Genomic DNA, 27,694 nt, shown 5'->3' with positions numbered 1-27,694 from the left:
GGAGAGAAGGCCCTAGCCTTGAGGGAAAGGATTTTAGGTGAAGCTCAAAGGAAGCCAGGGAACCTAGGAGCTGGAAATGAGGAGCAGAGCGGTCCAGGAGAGGGGGACCGCCAGAGACAATGCCTGCAGCTGGATGATGGAGGAGCTTATCTGAAGAGCAATGTCCTTGGATCGGAGGTTACGTGGATGGGGAGCAAGGTAAGGAGGGCCCAGATTAAGTAAAAGACGTTCAAAGCCAAACAACAAAGAACTGCAGGAAGGCCTTTGTTTGAAGTGTGAAAAGCAGGTTAATAAAACTGGAAGGGTAGAGACAAGTCCGCAAGGTCTCTAAATGCTAAATAAAGGGGTTTGCATTTGATTTTTAGAAGCAGCGGGGAGACACTGGGGTCTACTGAGCAGAGCAGCAACACCATCAACCCTGAACTTTAGGAAAAATCATTTTGGCAGCTTTGTGGAGGGATGGGTGGGAAAAGGGGAGAGACCGGAAGCAGGGAAACTAGTTAGGAGGCAACGGCAAGAGGGCCTGGACTAGCTCGATGTAAGTGGAGAGGAAGTGGATTTGAGAGATGCAATGGAGGTAGAATCCGTAAGACTTATCATCATCATCATCATCATCATATCTAGCATTTATACAGTGCTCTCATCTGACTCTTACAACCGCCCTGGGAGCTAGGGGCTCCCAGTGGAGGAAACTGAGGCACCCAGGGTTAAATGATTTGCCCAGTGTCACACAGCTAGTATCTGAAGTAGAATTTGAACTTGGGTCTTCCTGACCCCGAGTCCAACCCTCATAGCCATTCTGACCCCTAACTGATATGCTATGTGGAGTGAAGTGGGTTAAATTAGACCACCTTGAAGGCCAGCCCTTACAGCTGTAATCACATATTCTACAGTAGCTCTGCATCTCTTGCCTCTTGTCCCAAAGTATGGCTGGCAAATGAGGGAGCTGAGATTGTGTGACTTAAGGGGTATCTTTGAAGAGGAGCAGGGGAGAGTCTATCCCTTTGTGGTAAGTAGCAGGCGGCTGACTGGGTTGGGGGGTTGATTCTGGGGCTCGCTGAGCATGTGAATGGCTCAAGGTACCAACCTCTGATACTGTAGACTCAAAGAATATTGCAAGGACTCTAGAGGGCACCCCTGGTTCTTAGCAAGCCCAGCAAGGGCCCTGGAAGTTGCCCTCTCCATCACCTACACACCTGGTTGTTGATGAAACAGTCAACAAATATCTGTTGAGCTCCAGAGTGCTTGGCACGGTGCCAGGCGACGGGCAGAGTATATGTACATGAGAGTAGGAAATATTGTTACCTGTGTGTCCTCGGGCAAGTTGCCATGGGCCTCGGTTTCCTGATTTGTAAAATGAAGAGGTTGAACCAGATGACCTCTAAGGTCCCTTCTACCAGTAAAATTTATGATCCTTATGATCAATCACAACGCTGGAAGAGACCTTGGAGGTCTGGTTTGTCCTGCCCTCCCCTTCAATCTCTTCCCCAGCTCTAATTTTTCTGTTGGGGAGCCGTCTGAGGCCAAGAGCAAGGAAATGAGTTAATGGCAGTCATCAGGATCCACACTTCCCTCCCTCCAAATGCTTCAAAGCACTTTCTCTTTCAACCTTTACACAACCATTCTGTGACAGAGATTAGGGATGGTGTAATTATCTCCATTTTATAGCTGCAAAAACAGACTCAGGAAGGTTAAATCATTTCCCCAAGGTCACACGTTTCCCAGTGTTGAAATCTGGGCTATAATTCAGATTTTCTGTCTGCTAGTCAGAGGGTCTTTCCACAATGAGAAATGTAGTTAGCCAGGGAGCGTCAGCATATTTTTGAGGGAGCCCCCCTCCCCCTGCTTCCCATTTACCCAATCAATCACGGTTCTACACGTGTGTCCTTGTCACTTGTTTGATCACTCATTCCTTGTTTTAAAAAATCTTTAATCTGAATTTAAATACGAAAAAAGTATTCCCATAGACAGCAGAACACATAAGCTGATTCTATATAAAATTCTGAATTTCCATTTCATACGGCTTGATTTTTTTTAAAGCACATAAATTCTACATACTATTTCCAAAATTGTTCTGCTTATCTGTGCTTCCTTCTAAAGTCCATTATTCATTTTTGCAGTGATAGGAGGAGAGGGTAGGGGGAAGTGGAGTATTTGACCCTAAAACTCTGACCCTTCTTTTTGACTCATCCCAAGTCCTAATAGAATCTCCATGGAATCTTCCCTAGAGCCAACCTATGTCTCATTTTCTGAAGGTGTTATCAACGTCACCAATACAGTGGAACATCTCTGCTCCCAAGGTGAATGGTCCTTTTATCCAGAATCTTAACAAATCCACTACATGCAATTACTTGGTCTGGTAGGCTCAGCCCCTGTTGCCTGGTTTGTGAAATACTTTAAACTCCTTGAAGGCGGAGACTGAGTATATATTTTCCTCCTGCCACCTCTCTTGATCTCTCTTCTGTTTTCCTATCCACCTCCCTTCTTCCTTCCATTCCCTTCCCCCCGCCCTCGACCCCAGAGAGCCAACGCACCAAGGATGGTTGTTGGCATTAATCTGCAGAATGCATTATGAAGATGGATATGTAGGCTACTGGTTCCTCTTTGCTAGGCTCCAGTAACTTTTAATTTATTCTCCCCACCCCCACTCTTGTTTTCAATCTTCTTCCTGTCTCAATCAGTTTAAACTGTGATGTTTGCATTTCCATGGGTTCACATGTTTACACGCATGAAAGGCTGCATGCTAAGGGCTTACTTACACTCATTACTGACATATCCATATCTGAGCAAAAGCTACTGCAACAGAAACACAAGGTCACAGAGTGTTTGATGCACAGAGGAGACTGATCCCCAACACAGTAGGTGCTTAATAAATGTTTGTTGATTAATTGATCCCTTGAGAAGCAGAAGAACAGATTGAAAAATAGGAAAACCACCCTGAGAGACCAAGGGTGCTCCACGGGTAGAAGGTCAGAATTTAGAGACCATTTTAAAGATAATCTCCTTACTGTTTAGAAACGGAGACCTAAGGAGATTAGATGAATTGTCCAAAGTGACGCGGCTGATTAGTGGCAGTCCCGGACAACGGTCCGGGTCTCCTGACCCGTCCCCTATTCCTTTCACAACCTCTCCCCACCCATGGCAAGACAACAGCGGCAGGGAAGCCGCATACGGAGAGGGGGGTGTGTGTGCACATTTATTACTCGAGGGAATGGAAGTTTATTTCTTTTGCACGACTGCGTTTTAGCAGGGGGATTGTAATCCCGGCTCTGTAACGGGGATTGATTTCGCAATTCAGGGGAGCTGACCTTCATTAGAGCCTTGGTCTTTTAAAGGTGTGAAATATGTTAACTGACAAGAGATGGAGAAGCACTCCCTGTCTGCCTGTCTCCCCGAAGTCCAGCCACAAAAGGGGGAGGAGTCCTCTGTGCTCCGTCTTCTCTGACTCATCCAAGTCTTTGCTAGGGAAGCAGGCCCCAGAGTGGCTAACAGCTGAGGCCTTCTGATTCTCGTCTATTCCTGTAGAAACCCGTACACAGGTGGGCACTGAGGTTTGGGCTTTGACATAATGTGCGTGAGGTGCTCTTCAAACCTTACAGGCTAGCTACATGTCCGCTATTCGAATTATTTTTTATTATATTCACACCAAGATTATTATCCAAATGAATGCGGATTCATAACGAGGGCATGCAAGTCTGCGCCGGGGGGGGGGGGGCGTCGCGTCGAGAAGCAGACGTGCACGCGTGTGAATGTGCACGCGTGGCCCCAGAGCCCGTGCTCACGCATGCAGCATACGAACAGGCACGCAGGTGCCCAGGATGCACGCATGCATGCATGCAGGCAGGCATCCATGCATGCACGCGCAGGTCTCTCCGGAGGCACGGCTGAGCGCACACGCACGCACAGGTGAGTGCTCGCAGGTGTCTGCACGAGGGAGGCGGCGGACAGCGCGGCCCCCTCCCGCCGCCTCGCTCGCCTCGCTCCTCGCGGGCAGCCCCGCCTTCCCCGGGAGCTAGCGCCCGGCCCCGCCCCCTCCCCCCCCCCGCTCCGCCAGCCCCGCCCCTCGGGCCGAGCCTCGGCCGCCGCCGCCGCCGCCGCCGCGGGGGAGGGGAGGCGAAAAGGGGGAGGAGGAGGGGGAGGAGGGAGGCCGCCCGCCGCCCCCGCCCTCCCTGCGCGCTCCTCGGCGGCGGCCCCATGTCCCCGGGCCCGAAGCCCCGCGGCGGGCGGCCCCCCCCGCGCGTAGCCGAGGTGGGGCGCCTCGTGTCCCCGCCCCGCGCCGCCGCGCTCCCCCGCGCCCGCCGAGGACATGGTACGTTCCAGTGGCCCCGCGCTCAGCCCCGCCGGGGGGGCTTCGGCGGCGGCGGGGAGGACGCGGCGGCGGCGGCGGTGGCGGACGAGGGTCCGGGGCTGGGGCTGGCGAGCCGGGGCCGAGGGCGCAGCAGCGAGCCGAGAGCCACCCCCCCGCCGCCCCGGGCCACGGCCACGGCCGGCAGCAGCAGCGGCGGCGGCGGCCTCGCCCCTCGCTGGCACCCGGCGGGCCCCCCGCGGGCTGGCATGACTCTGTTCGGCAGCGAAGAAGCGTGTCGGAGATGTGAGTGCCGCGCGGGGGCGGGCGGGGGGCGCGGGCCGGGAGCGCGCGGCGCGGCCCCCTCCCGGTACGGAAGGCCTCAGCTCGCGGGAGCGCGCGGCGCACTCCTCCCCCCCAGCCCGGCCCCACGCGCGAGCCCCGCGGGGGGCCTTTGTTCGCAGGGCGGGGGCCCCGGCAAGACCGTTGGGGGGCGGCGGTTGGCGGGGCCGAGCCCGTCGGGCTGGACCGGGCGAGCCGCCCCGCCTCGGCTGCCCCCTCCCCCCCGCATCTCCTTGAGGTTCGTCCTTTCCTCGGGGAAACTGAGGCCGGGGAGGGAGGAGCCCTGGCATCCGAGGACGTCGCGGGGGTGGGGCCTGCCCAGGACCTTCAGGTCAGACCGTGGCACGCGTGCGAAGAGACTCCCAGGTGACCTTGGCCAAGTCCCTCGAGCTTCCCCTTGTGTCGTCTGTAGAGTGGGCCGAGCTTTTGTGCCCTGTGGCTTCAGGAGGACGAGTCCGGGGGTCCTGGCCAGCCGACCCTCCTCTTTCCACGGAGGTGCCGGCGACAGAGGTGCAGAAAACCCCGACGAGAGGGTGGGAGGTGGGCATTCTAGATGCAGGCTCGATGCTAGCGAGTGACTCACTTGCTATGGGGGAGGGGAGGTCTGTGGCCCTTCCAAGGCCCATCTTTAACACGGGGATAACCAGTGCATGCAAGCTGTGTCCATCTGGCCAGATTTTTCTTTGTTGCCTACAGTCCACTCAGTTGGTAGAGTTGGCAAATGAACTTCGATAGGCCTCAGCTTCTGCATCTGTAAAATGGGTCAGTTGGACTTGACTAGACGGTCCCTTCCAGCTCTGAATCTGTGATCCAATATGGACCAAGCAGAAATTAACCCCGGCTAATAACATTGACCTGGTGTATATTAGCAGCTTTGTCACGGTCCCCACCTTAATCATATGCCGTTTTACATGCGTTTGTGTGAATGTATCTCTGAGCCTTCCTAATTTCAAGAAAACTCATGGCTGTGTGGAAATCAGAACTTGAAAACAGATAAATTAAGGGGTCATAACTGTCTGCACAATGAATGAATTCATAGACAAGTGCTCTCAGGCACCTGAAATGAGTAGCAAAAACAGGCAGTGCTCAGCTTTTTCCAAGTCCCGCACCTCCCACCCAGGGAAAGACCCTTGTCCCACGGCCCGGCCACTTTCAGGGCGGTGCTAGTTGAGACGATGTTTCTCCTGGGTGTTATCTTTGTTGCTGCCGCTGTCCACAGGCCCCAGTGGATGACTTGGCAAGTGAGCAAACACAACCCCTAAGGAAGGAGCGGGCCAGAGGTCAGCTGAGAGTGTTTGACGCTGACTTGTAGCTGGGACTTCTTACAGTCTCCCTTGGGTTCCCCGGCCTCTGAGCTCTGGAGCTTATCCCGGCCCAGGCCCACAGAGACCTGAAGAATCCATTAGGTCCCATTTTGTTCTTGGGTGGTTAAAGGTGAAACCAGGCTCCCTTTGTAGTTGGCTTAGTTTGAGACTAACCGCAGTGGGGGGGGGGTCTTTCCTCGGAGAGGGGCCTTCTGTGGCTCATTAGTTTGGAATCTTTTATCTGTGGTGCTGGGCTTTCTGCCCTAACCTCCGGGGAAAATCCCTTGTTCTGCAGCCCTCTTTTCATCTAAAACATTTAATCATGTGTCCACCTCATCTTTCTCCTCACATTTTTCACCCCTCTCATTCATCCCTATTCTCAGAGTTGTGTGCCCCTCTCATCTCTGCACCAGGCAGTCTGTCCCTTCTTTCTCAGCCACCGTCCTCTGTTTTTGTAGGGCTAGTGTAACGTCATTCAGTGGGAATCAGCGATAGATGATTGGCCCTGGTCGGGCTCCTGGGTGTCTCTGGGCTACATCTCCAGGAGGGGAATGCTTGGTGCTGAGTTATGAGATGGCTGATAAAGATGTGGTGGAGTCCTGGGTGGGCCCCGAGTTCCAGCCCCATCTCTGCTCCTTGTTACCTGGGTGATGCTGGACGAGCCTCAGCTCCTTGTTGTCCAGTGAGAAAGACCAGATGGAGCTCTGTGGTCCTCCCAGGCTCCTAAGCTTGTGGCCAAAGGGCCGAGGGGAGGAAGCTAAGGGCCTGTCCCTACAGGGCTTTGTTCCCACCCCAGCCACTGCAGCTGGGAGGGTAAGTCAAGTATGAGAAGAGCCTGGTGGAAGGAGCCGGAAGGCCTGGGCTCTGGCTCACCGTCCCCGGGGTATGGCCTTGAGCATTTAGTGACTCAGCCTCAGATTGTCCCTCCTTTGAAGGCAGTTGCAGAATCTCAGAGTTGGAAGGATCTGATGTATAATGCCCTCGGTAGGTCCCTGCAAGGGGTCATCCAGGCTTTTCTGGAAGGCCCTCCCTGTAAGAGGGAACCCACCACCTCCTGAAACAGACCACTCTGCCTTTCATTTTAGCAAACAGTGCCTGTTGTGGGCAAGGCAAGGATCAATGTGGCCTAGTGGATAGAGGGCTGGCCTTGGGGTCAGAAAGGCTTAGGGTCAGATCCAGCCTCTGACTCAGATTAGCTTTGTGGCCACGGGCAAGTCACTTAGCCTCTTGTCTACCTCAGGACTGCAGATTATAGAAGGGCTGCAGCTCTGTATTGGTGAAGGCAGTTCCCATCCCAGGAGTCCCTCCCCAGATGCAATCATGGTTTCAGCCTGGTGGTAGGGATAGGCGAGGCCTTCCTCCTTTGGGAGCTTACACATATAAGTGCTTAATAAATCCTTTCTCCATCCCTTCATTCATTCCCTGGAGGGAGTCACTGGATGTGATTATCAGGAAGGCGGGTCTTGTGTCAGGCCCAGAGGTGCTCTTTGCCAGCCTCCTCTTTGTTCTAGCTCTGCCATTTCGAGAGGAGCAGAACCAGCCTAAACCTGTTTCTCCCCAGCAGTCTGCCTGGGCTGAGGGAACCAGGAACAGGTGGAAAGCCTGTGTCTCTATGTTGGGAAAATTAGTGGGAGAGAATATGTGACATGCCTTGAGTTCATCTGCAGAAAAATTCTGGGTAGAGTTATGGCTAGGGGCTCTGGCTCTGGAGCCTCATCCCCCTGGCCCCGCCTCCCCCCAAGAGTTCTAGAGGCCTGTGAACTCAGCTGGGGGAAGATGATGACTTTATTTTCCCTCATCTCCAAATGAAATGGGCATTACCTTTAATTATTTAAATGTGATTCTGAGAAGGGGCCCTCCTGCTTCACCCAGCCTGCCAAAAAGGGAGCTTAAATGTTCCTGCTCAGGGCCCTTTTTGCTTTGCCCCCTTTCTCACCTGTTTGTCTTGCCGATCTTCCTATCTCGCCCTCACGCTCCTCCTGTTCCTTAACTCTTCCTTACTGTCTCTGGAAACCCATCGGTGAGTTGTATTCAGGTATTCCTCGGGGAGTCCTGGGGAGTGGGACCAGCTGCCCTCTGCTGCTTGTCCCCCCGGAGCCTTTGGGCCCCTTGGCCTGGCCGGACCTACAGGTGCAGCCCTCCACAGAATTGTTCTCGGTGAAATGGATTGGCCCCTGTAGGGATTTAGCTCTTGGCTTCATTAGCCCCATCCTTCACCTAGCTGACCTTGGTTGCATGTAATCCACCTGCTGTAAAGGCAGATGTTTGTCGTGGAGGGGTCAGGGGGAGTTGGAAGTTCACAGATAACTAAAAAAACTAATGTTACTAATTTCAGCCTCTAGTTTTAAAAGGACTGACACATACCCGGGATTGTCCTCTGTGTGGGGCACTGCCCGGGGAAGGACTCCCACTGACATTTATGAGCAGAACTGCACAGATGTGGGAATCAGACCGTGTACTGAACCTGAGTTCACACTCAAGTGTGAGGGACTAATGGCAGGAGGGAGCAGGTGTTCGGTCAAAGCTTCGTGGCTTCCTCGCTGTGGGCCCTTCCTCCACAGACACCAAGTGTAGCCCCTCTCCAACCTGTTAAATGCTGGGGTCCAAAAATTCATCCCACCATATAATGAGTCTTTCCAGCTGGGCTCAGACACCAGTTTTTGTCCCAAGGCCTGTACTCATACATTTAGAGCTGGAAGGCCTCTGACCCTTCCAGGTCAGCCGCCTGCCTCATTTTATAGGTGAGGAAACTGAGGCAGGAGACGTTCAGGGACGTGATTGAGATCTCACAGCTGGTGAGTATTGGAGTTAGAAATTGAACACAAGTCTTCCTGACTCCACTTAAAACATTCCACCAGCTGTATGTCGCTGACTCTTGTGGGGGAAGGCAAGTCTGGTAAAAGATGAAAGCCTTAAAAGTCCAGTCTGTAGCTTATAGATAACAACCTTGAGTCAGCTGAGGCTCTCTTTTCTCATCAGCTGCTCGCACCACATAGAGAGCTAGGGTCAGGCAGCGGAGGCTGACAGAAGGAAGGGCACAGATCTATCCCTGGAGCAGCCAGTGTGTGCTTCTGTCTCTGCGTGCCTGCCCGTTTCTTCTCAGGTCTAGACTGTTTCCCTTGAAGTGTCAGAAAAGGAGGGAGCATCAGAAGCAGGGGTGTCAGGGCCGGCCTGGAGCTGCTGTCATGCTTGGGGAGGTCCCCGGGCTTGGAGGTGCACCCAGCTCCTGCGTTCTCTGGCTGGGGCTGGCCAGCAGCAGGGAGGGTGAGCTTTTGGGGCTGAGGGATACAACTAAGAAAGCTGACATGGAACGTGCAGGATGTTGGAGAGAAAGGGGGAGGGGCAAGCCTTTGGTAAGAACATGGGCAGAATGATAATAAGTAGCATCACTTACATATCGCCTTAAACTTTGCAAAGCACTTTACCAATATTCCCTCATTGGAGCCTCACTACAACCTGGGAGGGAGGTGCTATGATTATCCCCATTTTACAGATGAGGAAACCAGGGTCACGCACAGCCAGTGTCTGAGGCCAGAGGAAATGGCTAACAAAGGGAAGGCACTCGAATTAAGAGGGGACAGGAAAGGGCTGCTACTTGCTACATAGGTTGGTCAGGATCACCTAGCATGAGACAGTGGCTATGGAAGCATTTGGCCAGGTAGGAGACACTTTGCAGTGCCAGTTGACATGTTTATTTATGAAGAGAGAAAAGAAAGGACCCTTCATTCCCCAAAGGGAACTAAAACTCGACTTGTTCCCCATAGGTGTTGCCCTCCCTTCCCTTTCTCCACCCCAAGCCCCCCAGTAGTGAGGTGTCTGATTGAGAAGCACAGTTTTTGAGGCTGAATTTAACCAGTGAACTTTGAAAGCCAGCAGAGGAAAAGATGATGGAATGATTAGGAAGAGGGTGCTCTGAAAGGCCAGCTGTGTAAGAAGTAATGTCGAGGGTGGGAAGAAGCGACTGAAAAGGAGAATTCCTTCTGGGAAGAGAGATAGGAAACAGTGAGCTTTATTATTATTATTATTGTTATGAAGTTCGACTAGCCCTGGAATTACAGACGGACAGAAGAGAGAGACAGCTCTGAAATGCTGGAGAACAGGCTTCTCCAAATTAGAATCGACAGCTTTCTCAATCAGCCGTTACCTGAAGCAGATACACAAGGTCAGAGGATAGAAGCAATTTTTACAAGCGCCATAAATGATCAGCAGCCCCCGAAAGATGAGTCTAGATTACTTTAAAAGGATGCACATTAAAAGAATTTTGAGGCTTCACTCTCATACCCAACAAATTGTCAAAGACGATAACAAGCCGAAAATAAGTATTGGAGGGGCTATGGGAAGTCAGACACAAATGTTGGGGAAGCTGTGAATAGACCCAACTGTTCTTGAAAACAGTTTGAAATTATGTGAGAAAAGGCGCTAAACTGTTCCCATCTTCGGTTCCATGAATCCCACTTCAGGGCCACATCTTAAAGCAGTCAGAGACAGAAAGCTCCAGCATATACATGTGTATTAAAAGCAGCACTTTTTATGTTAGTAAAAAACTAGCAATAAGGTGGGTACCCATGAATTGGGGGAAAACAACAAATTGTCAGTTTTGGAATGGAATAATAACAAGGTGGAAGCTAATTCTCTAAGACTATAAGTTACAGGACAGTTGCTGATCTGTATTGGCAGTGGAACTTTCTTACCCGAGTGTCATAGATTTGGCCATTTCCCTCCTCCGAAAATGAACTCTAAGGCAGACACCCCATTATGAGCCTAGCATGAGTGTTGATGGCCTTCCCGGTCTCTCTGGGCTCTTGTCCTTTGCATCCCATACTGATATTCACCCTTGAAGGTTATCCCCTAGAAGGGTGGCTGCCACTTTGGGTTCTAGAGTAACCCTTATGGGCAGCCACGGGGAAAAGACTGTGTGGGAAGTAAGTGGAGCCAGAAGAACAGTGACCACAATTACAGAAAGAAAAAGAATACAAAAGGAAGCCGAGCTCTGAGTGAGTTCATGGTCCCAGGGAACAGAGGGTGAAACATCCCTTCTTTCTTTTGGCAGAGAGGTAGAGAACTCCTCTGTCGTGTCATGTTGCATCCCTCTTCAGGCATGGTCGCTACACGTGTTCAGTGCTGGGGGAGGGTATTTGGAAATGATGAATGTGAAAACAAAAGGCATCAGGAAAAAAAAATTTTTTTTAAGTAAGGTCTCCAAGAAGTACCTCTCCAGCCTTTTCTTAAAGACTCCTATTGAGGGGTGACCTGCTGTCTCCCGAGGCAGCCTACTCCTCTTTTGAATAGTCCTGACGATTAGAAAGTCTTCCCTTACATCAGGCCTCAGTTTGCCTCTTGACACTTCCGTCCTTGGCTGGCACTTTTGCCGTCTGGTCCCTCCTCTCCATGCTGGCTGCTCAGGTATCTGAAGGCGAGGGAGGCTTGCTTCCAGGAGATGTATTTCACTGGTGTGAGTGCTGCCTTCACTAACAAAGATAGCAACCCCTCTCCCCCTGAGCCCCAGGGCTTGAGTTGCAGTGGCTGAAAAATTAATCATCCAGCACCGGGCTGGTCCTCTCACTTCTTTTCCCATTGGTTCATTTGTTGGGCCACGTGTCAGAGTTGCACCAAATCATTATTGGGTCAGATGTGGAAGGTAATTAGAGTGTTCCCGAGACAACTTGATTTCTCTCCAGGGTTAAGTTCAAGAGCTGCTGTGACTATGAAAAAGTAAAGTAAAGATTCACCTTTGTAAGCCCCAAAAGAAGGTCTGGGACAGAGCTGGAATTCCAGGGAAGATGTGAGTGCAGCTCGGGCAATCCTGAATTTGAAAGGAGGGCAGCGGAGATGTCAGAAGGCTTCTTTGGCCCTCCCTCTTGCTCAGACAGGCGTCTCCATCCACTGTCCGCTCTCCTACATTGTATTTGTTCTGTCTTGACATTCGGGGTGTGTGTTATCTCCCCACCAGTGTAAGACTGACTCCCAGAGCACCACTTGGAGGGCCTTCACTCCCAAAGATTCCTCAGAAAATCCAGCAGACGGAGAGGTCAGACAGTTCAACTGACTTTCATTTCCACCTCCTGATTTTCCACCACTCCGATTCCTTTTAATTTGGTCTCAAGCACCAAAGGGTGTGCCCTGGAGTCAGGATCTGGCTTTGAATCTGGGCTCAGGCACTAATGAGCTGTGTGACTTAGACCAAGTTGATGAACCACTTTGGGCCAGGCTGTTCCCTCGGCCCTTTCCACTTTGAGATCTACCATCTGTGAATGTCAGAGGTTAGTATTTGTTGGCCAGGGGCTCCCAGCAGTGATCTCCTTAGGCCTTCCATTAAATTCAGTAGAACAGACATTTATTAAATGCTTACTCTTTGCGAGCCACATTGCTGGGCACTGGGGCTACAAAGACAAAACAATCTCTGCTGTCGAGGACCTTACCTTTACTGGGGGGATACAGCATGTCTACAGGTAAGTAAACAAAGAAAACTTGAGGACAGAGGGCATTAAAGGAATAAGAAAAGGCATGCTGGAAGAAACGTGCCTGAGCGGGACTTTGAAAGGAGCTGATGAAGAGCCGCTCAGAGGCAGAAAAGTGTGTTCTAATTCGGTTTGCCATGTGTTCAAGTGCAGGCTGCTTGTGAGCATCCACTGAGATGGAATGTTGAGTTTGGCTGTTCAGGCTGGAACATACGTGCTGTGTGCGAGGTGTGGGAATAGGCAATCAAAGTGGAGAGGGAGGTGTGAACCAGGTTGTTGAGACAGTGTGCCAGTCTGGGTAGTGCTTCATCCTAAAGGTGTTTGAGCAGGTGAGTCGGTGACACGGGCCACTGGGGAGGTCGGCCTGGAGTTAGAGAACGAGAATCTCAGCGAGGAGTGGGGCCTCGAGATGGTCAGGAGACCCGTGGGAGAGATCTTGGGGACATAGATTGGAGACTGGGAAAGCCGGAAGCAGGACGCTGCTGGGAATCTCTTGGTGACATCACTGCCGAGTGACGATGGCCCACCGGTCTGCGCTCGGGTCCCAAGGCACCGTGGGGGAGTGGAAGAAGCGACGTCTGGGGCAGGGTTGGGAGTTGCTCCCATCTTTGGAGGGGCCTGTCTTCTGGGGGGCCACCTGCTCTGCAGCACTTTCTCCCCTTGCAGTGCTTTCCACACACAGGAGGCTCTGAAACATGTTTGCTGAATGGAAGCTTTGGTGGGTGTCTGGTGCAGCTTCACTCCCCACTCATGTTCCCTCTGTGAGGGACGTTTTCTTGCTGATGTTTTTGGCACAATACCTTGCACTTGATAGATGGTGGCAGATTTGGTGTGCTTTGTGCCCCATCCAGAGAAGCCTTCACCTCTGTTCTTATTAGCAACTTGCTGAGGTCCAGGTAGACTCTAAGGATGGGTCTTGGCGTCCCGCCCAATATAGTTCCGTCTGTAATTCTAGATTGGGTTCCTCAGAAGCCGTACTGGATGTCCTGGAGACACCTCAGACATGACAGGTTCCCACCAAACCCTCCCCCTCTTTCTGTAGAAGGCATCGCCTGGGGCCTCCCTGAGCCCACTTCTCCACTTACATGGCCCCTGTTCTGGTGCAGGCTCTGGACCAGGACTCTCCCCTGATGACACCCTTCACAACAACCCTCCGTGCTCTGCATTCCAGCAACACCAGCCTTCTTGCTGTTCCTTGATGCCTGGCTGTCCTTCGTGTCTGGAATGCTCTCCCTCCTTACCCCCTCATCTTCATGACTTCTCCGGTTTCCTTCAAAATTCAGCTCAGGCGCCTCTCCTTCAGGAGGCCTTTCTGGGTCCCTCCCTCTTCAGACCACTCCCCCATCCCCATTTACACTGTATAGATCTTGTACTTAGGACCTTTGGTGAGGGCCAGAACTTCATCTGTTCCTTTATATCCTGTGTTTAGGACTTCCTGAGACATGGTAAGTGCTTAACAGATGCTTGACTGATGGATGCCTGGGACAGTTTTTTCTTTACCTCATAACCAATTTACAGCATGCCAGTGACCTTTTTTTTTTTTTTTTTGCTATGACAGTTCCCTTAAGTTAAAGTGATTTTAAGTATAAAATGAGTTGTCTAGTAGAGAACTGAAGTCAGAAGATCTGGGTTTAAATCATAGCTCTGATCAAAGAAAGAGGAAAAGGACCCATGTGTACAAACATTTATAGCAGTTCTTTTGTGGCAAAGAATTGGAAATAGAGAGGATGCCCTTCAGTTGGGGAATGGCTGAACAGATTGTGGTATATAATTGTGATGGAATACTGTTGTGCTCTAAGAAATGAAGAAGGGGATGGTTTCCTGAGAAACCTGGGAAGAGTTGTACGAACTGATGCAGAGTGCAGTGACCAGAACCAAGAGAACACTTGAATCACAATCTCAACAACATTGTAAAGGCAGACGACGGTGAAAGACTTAGGAACTCCAAAGCATTCCTGGTGAAACATGCTGCCGCTTCCGACTGAGGTGACGGCCAGGAGGGTGGGGGGCTTGGGGAGTATAAGGCCACTGTGGGAACGTGGTTTTTTTCTTGACTATACATTTGTGTAAGTTTTGTTTGTATTGTTTTCTCAATGGATGAGAATTCTCGGGTGGAGGTGGGAGGGAGGGAATTCTGAACTAAAAATAAAATAAAATTGAATTGCAAATGAGTTACAGCTGTCACTAAATTGTGTGACATTGCACGAGTCACTGCATCTTTTTGTCTCTTTTTCCCATCTGTAAATGAAGGAGATGATCTCTAAAATCCTTTACAGCTCTAAACCTGTGGAGGATCTCAACTCTAAACTGGTTAAAAACAAAAATCCAAAGTAGTTGGGGCCTTCTGACTTGAATTGTCAGTTTTAAAATTTTATTTCAGTAAAGACCGGGAAAGGAGTTTAAAAGCAGACATTGTAAATCCCCTCTGATATCTCCTCTGGCTCTTCCCCTGAGAACCCCAAGCTCTAGTGTCCGGGTCAGTCTGCACTTCTCACACAGATGGTGGAACCCAATAGTGGGTCCTGGCACTTCTAGGAATTCCTCCGTCAGCTGACTGAGCCTCACACTTGTGGGCAGGATGCCATGAGCCACTGGCAGGTTGTTGCCTGTCCTGCACATTGGGGTTCGGGAGGTTTCAAGCCCTCTTCTACTTAACCCAGGAGCATCTTGGAGAGGATGGGAACCCAGCCCTGCTCCTGGGGTGGATGGGGCGGGGCAGAGGTGTGTCCTCCCCGGCTCCTCTGTCTCCTGGATGAGAGGCTCCTGACCCTCTCTCCCCTTTACAACCTTTGCATTCTTTTCCTTAGAACAGAGAAGGCCTAGATGGTGCTTCTTACCTGGCTTAGGAGAGGAGAGATGCAGGTCACTGACCTTAGATTGAGGAGAAAACACCTATTGTTTCTCCTGGTGATTTTCTTTTTTGGACTAAACTTTTCCCAGAGGGCCAGTTGAAGCAGTTGTGGGTCTCCGATCCCAGAACCTAAAAGTCCTTTTGATTTGGGTCACCCTGGCCCATGGTCCCCAGAGAGGACTTAGAGATACAACACAGCTTAGAGCTGAATCCTCCAACCACCTCTGGCATCCTTAGGCATTTTTTAAAAATTTCAGTTTCTTTGCTGGGCTCCTTCCCCTCCCCTCCTTAACAGCCCTACCCACCCACCCTGCTAGCCTGCTTTCTAACGCCTCTGATTGCTCTTTCTCCCTCCTTTCTCTTTCTAGATTTAGACATGGCCAGAGACCCCAAAGGGAGCCGGGCCCGGCCTGGCCAGAAGCGACAGCACAGCGCTACCCTCTACCAGTGAGTGTCTTTGGAGCTTTGGGGCAAGCTGGCCGAGGGGCCCAAGGACAGTAGTGCTGGGGGGGGGAGGAGAGGCCAGGGTGCTCTTCATTCCATTCTGTCTGGGGCTCGTGATTTGTGCCAGACAGGGGCCCAGAGGCTACTCACTGCATTCTCTTGACCCAGGGCAGAATCCCCGGGCGCTGATGGCTGTTGATGCAGCACGGAGCAGGGCTCTCCACCGCTACCTGCCTGTTACCTCTGTTTCTAGGGGACACGAAGGAGGCTGTGCTAGCCAGATAGGGATCAGGAGCTCTGAGCCGGTTGGGACGGACTGGGAACATTCCTGAAAGGGCGTTTGGGGGCTGATGCCTGGAGATGGTTCCTTAGCTCTCTCCCCCTGCCCCTGACTCAGCCTGTCCTGGGGAGGCAGGCAGAGGTGTTGCCATCCCCACGGACCACCTGTGGCATTCATGAGTCTGCTTAGTGACTTGCTTTTCATTAGCTTTGGGGTGAGGAGTTGAGAAGTCTTCTGAAGGGGAAATAAATGAATGGTGGCAAGCCCAGCATGAAGTGAGGGCTGGCTGCTGTGAATGGGGAGGGGAAGGAAGGGAGAGACTACCAAATGAAATGTGGTTGAGGGCCAGCAGGATTGAGCTCATAGGCAGAGAGCCCAGGATGCCCGTCTGGTCACTGGTCATTGGCCTGCGAGTGTAAGAGTCCGGCCTCCTGGGGCTAATCGCTCTGCTTATTGCCATGGAGATGGCCCAGGCAGGGAGGGATCTGCTTTCTCTCTCCTAAGCTGCTTTTTCCTTGGTCAGTGAAGGGAGCCAGCTCCAGCCAGTTAGGTCTGGACACCTTCCTCGCTGGTCTGTTCCATTGAGTGCAGCTGTCTGCCCTTCTTCACTGACCGCACCTGCCCACCCTCCCCAGCTCCTCATTTCCATCTCCTGTTCTTCCGTTTGACCACGTTTTTCTCCACATCACCCCTCCTTCAAGGTGTGCACCTCAGGAGGGCTGCTGACTTGAACATTCATTGATTAGCCTGTGGGCTGGGATTGCCTTGGGTCAGATCAGCAGGCCGGCAGGTCGAGGCAGTCAGAGGAACAGAGAATGAAGTGATTGTGGGCAGTCGCTCCAGCTTTTTGGGTGATGATAATACGCTGGGTTTTCTGCCCGGGATGGGGGAAACCTGTCAGTGGTCAGGAGGGGATAGATCTTTGCAGGCAGAGGCACGTGGGGCTTTCTACTTCGGAATCGGTGAAGACCCCTTGACTGCTTGGTGATTGCATTTTGGTATTCTCTCCATCTCCCCACCATTTATTAAGTGCCTACTTTATATAGGGCATTGTATCATTGGGAGAGATTCACATTTTAGATAAGTCATGATCCCTACCTTTATGGAGCTTATAGTCTTTACCAAAGTAGGATTAAAGGAAAAAAAATGAGATGATTTAAGGATAGTGAAAGATGGAGTCGCTGAGAAAGTGTCCTACTATGTATTTCTCCTTTTCCTTTTTTATCCTATTCTCTTTTCCCTCTGTGGGAAATCAGTAGTCCTGTAATAGGTAAGGTTCAGAAATGTGAAGAATGTCATTAATATCCATCTACATCAGATCAGGTCCCTAGACCTGAGGTCAGAGATGTGCTGACCCACGCATAGCCTGTATGTTGAATTTGAACCCAGACCTCTTATAGACAGGTCAAGAACAGAGCCGTTGCTTGAGTAATGTGCAGCTGCTGACTGAGGCCCAGATTTCATTACCATCTCCTTGTTGATGCTTGTCCTGCCCCAGTCTTTCTGCTGCCTCTGATCTTTCATCTCCAATTGCCTTTCAGACATCTCACACTGAATTTCCAGTAGACATCTTAAAATCATTATCTCAGGAAAAGAGAACTCGTTGTCTTTCCCCTAAGCTCTCCCTCCTCCTCCCTTCCCTGTTCCTGTAGAAGGCAGCACCTCCCATCCCCCGGCTCCAGCCTAGGCATCATCCGGGACTCCCCCCAGTCCGTGCTGTGGCTTCACCTTTGTGGCATCTCCCAAATATGCCCCCTTCTTCGTCTGGTGCCTGGCCCAGGTCACCTCGTGTTTGCACAGCTGCAGCAGCCTGCCGGGCGGCTCTGCCGGCCCAAGCCTCCCTGCTCCAGTCCATCCTCCTTTCAGCCGCCAGAGTGTTTTCCTAAAGTCCGTCCAGGTGTGCCCATGTCACCCCCCCCCTTTTACTCAGTAGACTGCAGTGGCTCCCCCTCATCCCAGGACCACACACAGAATCCTCTGGTTGTCAAAGCTCTTCACAACCTGGTCCCCTCCTGCCTTTCCAGTCTTCTTATGCTTCATTCCCCATTACATACTCTTCCATGCAGTGACGCTGGCCTGCTGGCTGAGTGTCCCCCTAACAGAATGATCCCCCTCTCCTCATGTCCCTGGCTTTCCTCAAGTTCCAACTAAAATCTGTCTTCTACAGGAAGTCTTTCCTGGCCCTTCTCAATTCTAGCGCCTTCCCTCTTCTAATTATCTCCTGTTTTTCCTGTGCGTAGTTTGTACGTACGTGTTTTGCTTGTTGTCTCCCTTCATAGACTGTGAGCTCCTTTTGCTTCTTGCTGTGTCCCAGCACTTAGCGCAGCCCTGGCACATAGTAGGTGCTTATATGTTGATTGCCTGACTGACTACAACACTGAGTGCTTGGCCAGCGTGTTCATGCTGCTTTTCTTTTCAGTTTGCTATCCTGAGTAGGGAAAGGTGGGAGCACACAGACAGGTAAATGCATTGGGGAAGAGGGGCGTCTTGCCCGCAGGCCCCGCGAGAAATCCAGAGGGCTGATGGGGCTTTCTGAGCTTGGCTCCTTTCCCTTTCTGTGGGTGAGTGATGCTTTTATCTTAGAACTCCAGAGACTAAATTTAAGAATGGAGTGAGTGGAAGAGCGTAAAAGGTTCTAGCTCTTGCATTGGCCGGGAATCGAACCCGGGCCTCCCGCGTGGCAGGCGAGAATTCTACCACTGAACCACCAATGCTCCAGCTGTGGGGGAGTCTGCTCCCAGCTGTTCAAGTAGTGCGCCTGAGGCCCCCTGGTGTACAGCTGTGTGTCTGCAGCCGTACCTGCCCTGGGAGCCTCCGCTGCAGAAGGGCCGGAGGTTAGAGGAGGGCCTCGGGGGAGGGAGCCCTCGGAGCCATCCTCAGCTTTTCTTGTCCCCAGTTTCAAGGCCCAGCCTTCAGTGCCTGCTGGGGCAGCTGGGATTGCCTGGGTAGGTTGACTTCTTATTTCCCCAGGCTTCCCAGCTGTCCTGTCCCACATTGCTCCTCCTCCTCCAGCTTTCCCACCCCGGTCTCCTCCATCCGAAAGGCCCTGACAGCAACATTCTTCTCATCCGCCCTCCTGAGGGTTGGGCTGGCATCTGTCTCTGGGGGGCAAGGTTGCACAGACCCCTGAGGGAGGGGCCTGGGCAAGAATCTGGGGCTGCTGTTGCAGCATCTGTTTATTTGCATTTAAAAACATCTGTTTTTCTCCCCTTGCTTCTTAAAAGCAGGGAGGATACCTTGAGCCTGGTCCTGCCTCAGATTCTGGAGAAAGCGGGTCGTCCTGGGCTCTTTGAGCCCCCCGAGGCAGCCTTGGTGGAAAGCTCTGGGAGCTCCCTCCTGCCCAGCTCTGTGGGTGTTGTGACAGGCCCTGTTCTTACTGCTCCCATTTATCTAATTGATTCCACTCTAAAAAGCAGCCTTTATTCTTTGGGTTAGTATCTTTGTCTTCACCTGTGCTGAGGGCCGGCTGAGCCCCGCAGCCTCGGCTAGATGGGGAGCCATCCTGAATGTTCTCAGAGGGTCCCCATCAGATGACAGCCCCGCTTGGCCGCCTCTTCTGGGGCTTATAGAGACACTGGTGGCCTGGGGCTGGCTCTCCTTCCAAGGCCGCCCCTTGGAAACCAGAATAAAAGAGACGGGGGAAGCTCAGCAGAACCCAACAGGGGTTGTGTAGTTCCACGAGCTCCCCACCTCTGCCCAGCTGGGAAGGGCTTAATTGTTTTTTTTTTTTTATTATAATTGTTTTTTGCTTTTAGGCAATTGGGGTTAAGTGACTTGCCCAGGGTCACACAGCTAGTAAGTGTTAAGTGTTTGGTCTGAGGCCGGATTTGAACACAGGTCCTCCTGACTTCAGGGCGGTGCTCTATCCACTGCGCCACCTAGCTGCCCCTTAATTGGGTTTTATGGTGTTTCTATTCTTTCCATTTACATGGTTTTCAGGTGGGCATTATTTACCTGCTTAACTTTGCATCCGTTCAGGAGCTTTCCCTGCTTCTCTGTATTCTTCCTATGAGAACGAATCTTTGTGCCATTCCCTCGGCCAGGCTGGACGCCTCCTTCAAGCGAGGAGGCCACAAGGCTGGCCCTGGGTTGCTCCTCTGCACCCCAGCACATTCTTCATTTTGTCTCTTGGTGAGAGAGGGAAGATGCCCCGACCTCTTTAGGTTCTGTTCCCCCCCCCCGAGTGGTCCTGTATTTTGGTACTGACAGGGAATCCAAGCCATTACAGCTGTATTTCCATGTCATTCTTCATCTCTGTTGCTGCGGTCCAGCTGTTCTCTATTTCCCCATTGCTAGCAGGCAGTTCGAGGATGTGGTGTTCTGGAACCAGAGATGATTAGCCCTGATGGGAAACCTAATGATGGCCCTCCTCCACCCAGCCCATTTGCTTAGGGATCACTTTTTCCCCTAAAAGTTGATTAGAAATAAGTAGCCTTTACCGTCCAGCCCTGCCCCTCAGACAGACCCTCCTGGAGGAGATGGGGCTCACCTTGATCTCTCGCTTGTTATCTTCTTACTGTTCATTTTGCTCCTTCTCTGACCCCTCGCTATTCCTGCTGTCCTCCATTTCACTGCTAAAACATATAAACAGCCTCTTTGCCTTGGGCCTTCCAGTGGCTTTTCTGTTTTTTAAACTAATATTCAGTTGTTTTTTCAAATGCGTCTGACTCTTCGTGACCCCCTTTGGGTTTTCTTTTTATTAATTTATTTTGATTTATCAACAATCACTTCCATAAGCTTTTGAGTTTTAAATTTTTCTCCACCTCCCTCCCCAAGACTTGCACAATCTGATTGATATAGGTTCTACATATACATTCTTAGTAAACATATTTTAACATTAGGCATGTTGTAAGTAAGAATTAGAACCAATAGGAGGAACCACCAGAAAGAGGAAACAAAACACAGCAGAAAAAAAAAATAGCAAATAGTATGCATCGATTTGCATTCAAACTCCATAGTTCTTTCTTTGGATGTGGACAGCATTTTCCATCATGAGGCCTTTGGAAATGTCTTAGATCCATGTATTGCTGGGAAGGGTTAAGTTTATCAACATTAGTCATCGTACAACGTGGTTGTTACTGTGTACAACTTTCTCTTGGTTCTGCTCACTTCCCTCAGTATCAGAACATACAAGTCTTTCCAGGTTTTTTGAAGTCCACCTGTTCATCATTTCTTTCTTTTCTTTTCTTTTTTTTAAATTAGGCAATGGGGTTAAGTGACTTGCCCACGGTCACACAGCTAGTAAGTGTTATGTGTCTGAGGGCAGATTTGAACTCAGGTCCTCCTGAATCCAGGGCTAGTACTCTATCCACTGCGCCACCTAGTGTTCGTCATTTCTTATAGCACAATAGTATTCCATTGCATTCCTAGACCACGACTTGCTCAGCCATGCCTCAGTTGATGGGCATTCCATCAGTTTCCAGTTCTTGGCCACCACAAAAAGAGTTGCTATGAGTAGTTTTGTACGTGTGGGTCCTTTTCCCATTTGTATGATCTCTCTGGGATGCAGCCCTAGAACTCTCTTGCGTTACAGGGTTTGCCCCTCAGCCCCCTGTTGTGTTCCCGTCACTTTGCTGCTGTTTCACGTTGGGGAGTGTGGCTTTCATTCTTTGTTCCGGTAGTTAGCTTGGTCTGTGAGAAGTGGGATCCTGGCATCGAGGGGTTTGTCTGCTGCTGACTAACTCCTCGAAGCTCCCCACCCTTGGATGCCCCACTCCTGTGCCTCCTTTCTTGCCTGCTCGTTGGTCTGGGGCCTGCCCGCCTGCTGTGCTTCCCAAAGAGGAAACAGCCTGGCAGAGACGGTCAGGCAGGGGGCCTGCGTGGCCCAGAACTCCCAGGCCTGGATGTTGGTCTGTCTTCTTACCAATAATAGAATCTCAGGCATCCGGGTGAAATGGAGGCTGCCGGGGTGGGGGGGGGGGGCGTTTCTCAAAGGCCTGTCCTGGCCCAGGTGGGTGAGAAGGAATGCAAGGTAGCTCCCCTTTTGGGATAGGAGAGAACTAGAAACAAAGTCGGTGCCCATCGACAGGACTGCAGGCCAACCTGAATAGGGGTGCCGTGGAGGAGTGACGTGACTTGTGTCCGTGACAGCGACAGCGTGGAAATGAAAAGATCACTGACTTAAAAGGAAGCCAGACTCAAGCTGTGGAAGAAACCCACGATGGTCTGAGGGCAGATGACCAAAGCCTCCTCTCCCCTGTCTGAGAGCGGTCGTGGGGGCTTGGACACAGCGTCAGAGAGAATCACTCGATGAGGGGAGGAGAAAGGGGGGTAATTTACCATAGATTTTCAAGTGAGGCAAAAATCAAAAGGCCCCAGTAAAGCTTTTTAAAATGGCATGTATAGCCAGAGTTAGTTTGGAGTCCCTGAGCAGTGAGCCTGTCTCCCCCCGCCATTCACCCCGGTCCTCCTCTCCCTGCCTCGATTTCCCCTGATGTCACTTATTAGATTAGGGAGCATTTCTTTGGTGCTAGATGGTGACCTTTCTGTTTGGTCTATTTCCTCTGCAGCAGTAACTGTGACCTGAACTATGAGCTGTATCGGGAAGACTTCCCCTACAGGTGGGTCCTTCCTTTCTCTCAGCTCACAGTACCCCTTCCTGAGGCGCTGCCGGAGGAGGGGCGCACACTCAGCCTGACGGCTTTCTAGGGAAAGCAGGGTAGCACGGCAGGCGCCTGATGCCGTGCTGAGGCTTGAACTCCATCCAGAGAGGCTCCACTGTGTGTTTTAGGGTATATGAGTATCAGAGGATCCCCCCACTTATCAACCGAGCACCTGTCAAGAGCAGACGGACCCACATGGGTGCAGGAGGCAAGAGCGGCCTCAGTCCCCACATCCCTCCACGAAGCAACAACCCACCCCCCATCCGGACAAAGTGTGAGTAGGGACCCTGGAGGCCTGGGCTGGGAATGCTCCTCAGAATCTACACGAGGTATCTGCTTCCCCTCTGCTGCCACCCCGTAGGAGCCCTCCCCACTCGGGAGATCAGACATTGAGGAAGGGGCCCAGACTTGGCCCGGTAGGACTGTCTGTGTCCTAGCCTGAGAGCCGGCAGAGAGCGTGGCCCCTCCAGGACCCTTCCCCAACCTCGGCTGGCTCCAGGCTCCAGGGACCACCTCTGGAATCCTGGTGAGAAATCTCTGGTGCCTCAGGCTTGGGCTGAGCCCAAGTCACTGTTCTCTCTGTCCTTGTGCAGTAAGAGCTGAGGAGCTGCACTCGATCAAGGGGGAGCTGAGCCAGATCAAGGTCCAGGTGGACAGTCTGCTCGAGAGCCTGGAGCGTATGGACCAGCGGCGAGACAGACTGGGAGGTAAAGGAGCCCGAGAGGGTGCCTGGCCTGCTCTGGGCACCTGGCCCTGCTGCCCCGCCCTCTGCCTGCTCTGGCCACCTGGCCCTGCTGCCCCGCCCTCTGCCTGCTCGGGCCACCTGGCCCTGCTGCCCCGCCCTCTGCCTGCTCTGGCCACCTGGCCCTGCTGCCCCGCCCTCTGCCTGCTCAGGCCACCTGGCCCTGCTGCCCCGCCCTCTGCCTGCTCGGGCCACCTGGTCCTGCATGTGTACTCCAGCCTCCCTGCTGCCTCCCCAGTGCCTTTACCTTCCACCTCCCTCCCTTCAGTCTGTTCTACAAACATCCCCAGGCAATGCTTCTGGCAACGTGTGCTGCCTTCTATAAACAGCTGGAATGGAGAACCAGAGAATTCTCGACTTCTTAGGTTCCTCATCAGCATTCTCATAAATAATATCTAGTGCCTCAAGGCTCACAGTGCTTTACACATATCTTTTTCTATCCTCATGACAACCCTGGGAGGTAAGGGCTGTCATTGTCCCCATTTTACATATGAGGAAACTGAGGCAGGCAGCATTGATGTGGCTTGCCCAGAGCCATGAGAGTGCGCTGCCCTTGCCAGCTGCGGGGTTGGTACCTGAGTCTCATCATAGTTTGGCTCCAGCCCTGCTTACTACTTCTTCCCAGCGTGAATCCCACTCCAGGCAAAAGTGGTTTCATTTTTCGCCAGCAGTGCCGAGTTCACTTTTACCAGTGCTGCATGTAGTGGGGCAGGACCACAAGATGGGGCCATCCCCAAGGTCCAGTTTACCTGCTCTGTATTGCTTTGGCTACGTCAGCCCAGGTCGACTTGGCATAAACAACGTAGAGCAGGCCGTCTTTACATTCATGTTCTCTCCAAATTTGACTGTGACAAGCCTGTCAGTGGCAGGGATGGTGTATGCCCAGCATTGAGCAGTGCCCTCTGTGACGTTTGTGATGACAGGGACGGTCCAGCTGCCAGTGTGCAGTGCAGACGGGCCCATGTACCTGGCCGTTGTGAGGAGGGAGTAGGCCCCGGTGGCCCTGCCCTGCAATCTGGGGAGGATGGATCCTTCTGATCAGGTGGGTTCTTGTTACACAGGGCCCCAAGAAGGTGAGAAGAAGGCAACCTCAGCCAGTGGGGAGTCCTCCGGTGCAGCGGCTGAGGCCCAGCGAGAGCCCCGGGGCAAAGAGAGCCCGGAGCCCCGAGCCCGCAGCCGCAGGGATGCCGACAGTGCGGAGGAGAGCACAGACACGGAGGAGGCGGGGAGGGTCTGTGCCCTTGGAATTCATCTCCCACCCCATAGCTGCTGTAGACCTGGGGCCAGACCCTTGGCTCCCCAGGGACCTCCCACCTTGTTCCTCCCCAAGCCCTTCCCAGTGCCGGGGCTCCCAGCCAGGGCTGAGGAGATGTGGGGCTGCTCCCGTCCCTACTGCCCCTGGGCCCTCAGCTCCTCATGGAAATGCCATTTCCTCTTAGAATTGGAGAAAACAAAGAGAAAGAAGTGAGCTGCCGAGCATCCTCCTTCAGGGGATGTGAGGTGTGGCTGGAGCTCCCAGTGACAGCCACAGGAGGTTAATTTGGTATTTAAAAGCTTGAATCGTTCATGACTCTGTGAGCTGAAGACACACAAGGGCCAACCTGTAACAGGAAGGAGGCCAAGGTTGGGGGGAAGGGGGTGCTCAGAGCCAGGCCTGGAAGAGCTCTCAGTGGAGACCAAGCCATTGTCCTTCCAAGCTGCTTTGGAGAAAAACATCAGCTTCTTGGAATCATGCAGTCCTGAGTTAGAAGACACCTTAAGAGATCATTTAGTTCGGATCTCCTCAGTTGAGAAGTGAAGAAACTGAGGTCTTCCCTCCCGCCCAACTGGCTCAGTCTGCTTTCTTTTTTTGGGGGGGGAGGTGAGGGGGAGAGAGGGGAGATAAATTGAACTGAGCTATTCTCCTTTGGCCCAGCCTGGACACAGGTTCTCAGGGGCTCAGCATGGCAGACTCACAATAGAACAGGGCCTTGGCACGTGGTTGGACACAGATCCCCTTCTCCTGCCTCTGGTGTTCAGTTTCCTGTGGTTCACCATTACGCTGTGGGCCCTTTGCCCAATGAACGTTCACAGTACTAGAGACACTTTCATAGTGACTGTTCACGAGACCAGTCTCTCCAAAAACTCTGAGTTAGACCCAAGGTAGATGTTGGGGTCCTCTTGGGAACAAGTTTTTAGAAGCCCAATTTTTTTTTTCCACACATTTGACTCTAAATAGTCCCTCTGAAGCCTTGACTCAGGTCCTCCAAAACCAGCCAAAAATGTAACTCAACTTTTTTTTCCTTTGCAGATGAAAAATCACACCTCGGACCCTGATGGGAGTCAGTAGAAGCTCTGGGGCCCCTGCTGTGGCCTCCCCAGCTCGGATCCTTTCCTTTTCCTGTGTTTGTATTTCTTTGAGGCCCCCCAGCCAGTGCCACGTGTCTCCTGCCCTCCAGTCTCCCTACTGTTACAGTAGAGCCTCGTCTGCTCCTGCCCACGGGAGCCTGCGGGGTGTCCTGTGTCCTCTACAGAAGCCAGGCAGAAGTCCCTGAGGTGCAGGCCTGCAGTATGGGTCTGGGGAGGCAGGAAAATCCAGCACGTCTAGAATTTCCTTTTGAATACCAACCCTCCTTTCCTCTGTGTTGTTCCCCCCCATCCCATGAAAAAGGGGTTCCCTTGGTAGTAAGACTTGGCAGGACAGGGGCATTTGGGGAAGAGTCTGGGCAGACCCCACAATTCCAAATTCTTCCTTCTCTTCCCTCACGAAGATGCTTAGTGATGATTTTCAGTTCCCCACCCCTCTTGGGTACCCTCATCATCTCTCCTTGGGGTAGAACTGGTGCCATCCTGCCCCTTGATCTCTCTGACATAGCTTGTAACAGTATCGGCCCCAGCAGAACGTGGTTCATCTAAGACACCACCCAGGTTCTGGTCCCCACCTGAGCCCCCAGTGTTCCTTCTGGGGCTCCCTCAGCCGGCCTTCCTCCCAGCAGCGTGAGGAGAGGGGATTGGTGTCCCTGAGAAGGCCAGCCAAGCCAAATGTTGGACAGCTCCCGTGGCTCACCAAGGTTTCCCCTTTTCCCGGGATCACGTGGCTTCAATGGTTTGCACTACTAGCCTTCGTGTGGCCCCTTTCTCTCCTCCCGGTCCCCACAGAATTCCGTACCCGCAGTGGTGCATGGGAAATGAGTTCTGTTTCTGACAGGTGCATTTCTGCTCCGCAGAAGATACAGCCAGGTCCTTGGTTGACGTTGCCCTGATTCACCCTGTTATTTCCCTGCCTTCCCTCCCTTTCCCTCCATGCTGTCCTTTCAGAACAGGTGTAGTTCATTCTCACGTCCAGTTTCTAGCTTGTCCTCTTGCTGGTATGATACTGTGTCTGTATTTTAAATCTGCTCTGGAAAAGTGTATTGTGTTAAAAGGAAAAAAAAATTAAAAGTTTGTATTTCTTTTCTCTGGTTAAATGGGTCTTGGATGTGTTCCTTTTCTGCCCCCCCAACCATATTGTGGTCTGAGTGAAAGCCTGTGGGCTCCCAAATTTCCTTTAATTATATGCTGTAGAATTGGAAGATGTGCATGGTTGAAAATCCCAGAGCCAGGCCCCCGTGTCTGGCTTCCTGGGACTGCTCCAGAGTGGGATTCCTCAGAAGTAGGTGCAAATCAAAAACAGACCACTCTTTGACAGCCTTAAGAGTTTTTGGAGATGCCAACACCTTTTGTCTGAGGGGTGGGGAGAGTGTTCCCAGAAAGAGGGCAAATAGAAAAGCCTTTAGTGAGTAAAGTCAGCCCTGCAGAAGTTCAGACCACCTGGGTGGGCAAAGCTGCTCGGGACTGCAGACAGCTCCTTCAGACAGATATGCTAGTTCATCTCATTAAGGCAGCACAGACCTCAGGCCATGTTACCTTTAAATTCATTGTAGGTCTCTCTCATGGCCACTTTTTTTTTTGGGGGGGGGGAACTAGGCAATGGGGTTAAGTGACTTGCCAAGGTTCACACAGCAAGTGCTATGTGTGTAAGGTCACATCTGAACTCAGGTCCTCCAGAAACCAGGGCCGGTGCTCTATCCACTGTGCCATCTAGCTGCCCCTCATGGCCACTCTTGCTAGGGTTCCCCTCTTTGCCCAGTCTTCTGTCAGCAGGAACCAGGCTAGCAGTTCTCAAATCCCATTTCCAAGTGACTAAATTGGATCTTCTCTATCTTTGGATACTCTCAGTCGTGCCTAGGTAACCTCCAAGGTGGCACTCTCCAGAGCTGTCACATGCACCAACTATGACCACCTTGGGCACAAAAAAAGGGCCATCAGTGAAACTAAATTTGGCCTTGGGTTGGGGCCCCAAGAACAACTTGCAGCAGGGCTGCAGCGGGCCTTTGGTGTAGGTGGCAGGCCTGCCCAACACTGCCC

General features: G+C 52.1%; 1 protein-coding gene and 1 non-coding gene across 8 annotated transcripts; one reads left to right on the top strand and one right to left on the bottom strand.

Moving 5' to 3' along the window:
- The first annotated feature begins 3,839 nt into the window (after nucleotides 1-3,839).
- LOC110192434 (RNA-binding Raly-like protein) lies at nucleotides 3,840-26,754 on the top strand. 7 transcript variants are annotated; one of them, XM_078149350.1, is made up of 7 exons: nucleotides 3,840-3,906; nucleotides 15,609-15,687; nucleotides 22,474-22,524; nucleotides 22,695-22,840; nucleotides 23,160-23,273; nucleotides 24,370-24,539; nucleotides 25,599-26,754. In XM_078149350.1, the coding sequence occupies exons 1-7, from the start codon at nucleotides 3,855-3,857 to the stop codon at nucleotides 25,635-25,637; spliced, it is 651 nt and encodes a 216-aa protein (XP_078005476.1). In that variant the 5' UTR covers nucleotides 3,840-3,854; the 3' UTR covers nucleotides 25,638-26,754. The 7 variants fall into 7 exon arrangements, with proteins under 7 accessions (XP_078005476.1, XP_078005481.1, XP_020819244.2 ...); XM_078149355.1 differs by lacking the exon at nucleotides 3,840-3,906 and adding an exon at nucleotides 4,288-4,309; XM_020963585.2 differs by lacking the exon at nucleotides 3,840-3,906 and adding an exon at nucleotides 4,409-4,591.
- TRNAG-GCC (transfer RNA glycine (anticodon GCC)) lies at nucleotides 18,608-18,678 on the bottom strand. Its single transcript has one exon. It is a non-coding gene; the product is annotated as a tRNA-Gly (tRNA).
- Nucleotides 26,755-27,694: the final 940 nt, after the last annotated feature.

Source organism: Phascolarctos cinereus, unplaced genomic scaffold (assembly GCF_003287225.1).
Source record: "Phascolarctos cinereus isolate Bilbo 61053 unplaced genomic scaffold, phaCin_HiC Scaffold_2;HRSCAF=192, whole genome shotgun sequence".
In the NCBI taxonomy this organism is placed as follows: domain Eukaryota; kingdom Metazoa; phylum Chordata; class Mammalia; order Diprotodontia; family Phascolarctidae; genus Phascolarctos; species Phascolarctos cinereus.
Note: the sequence above shows the minus strand (reverse complement) of the source record. Positions and strands in the feature narration are given on the sequence as shown.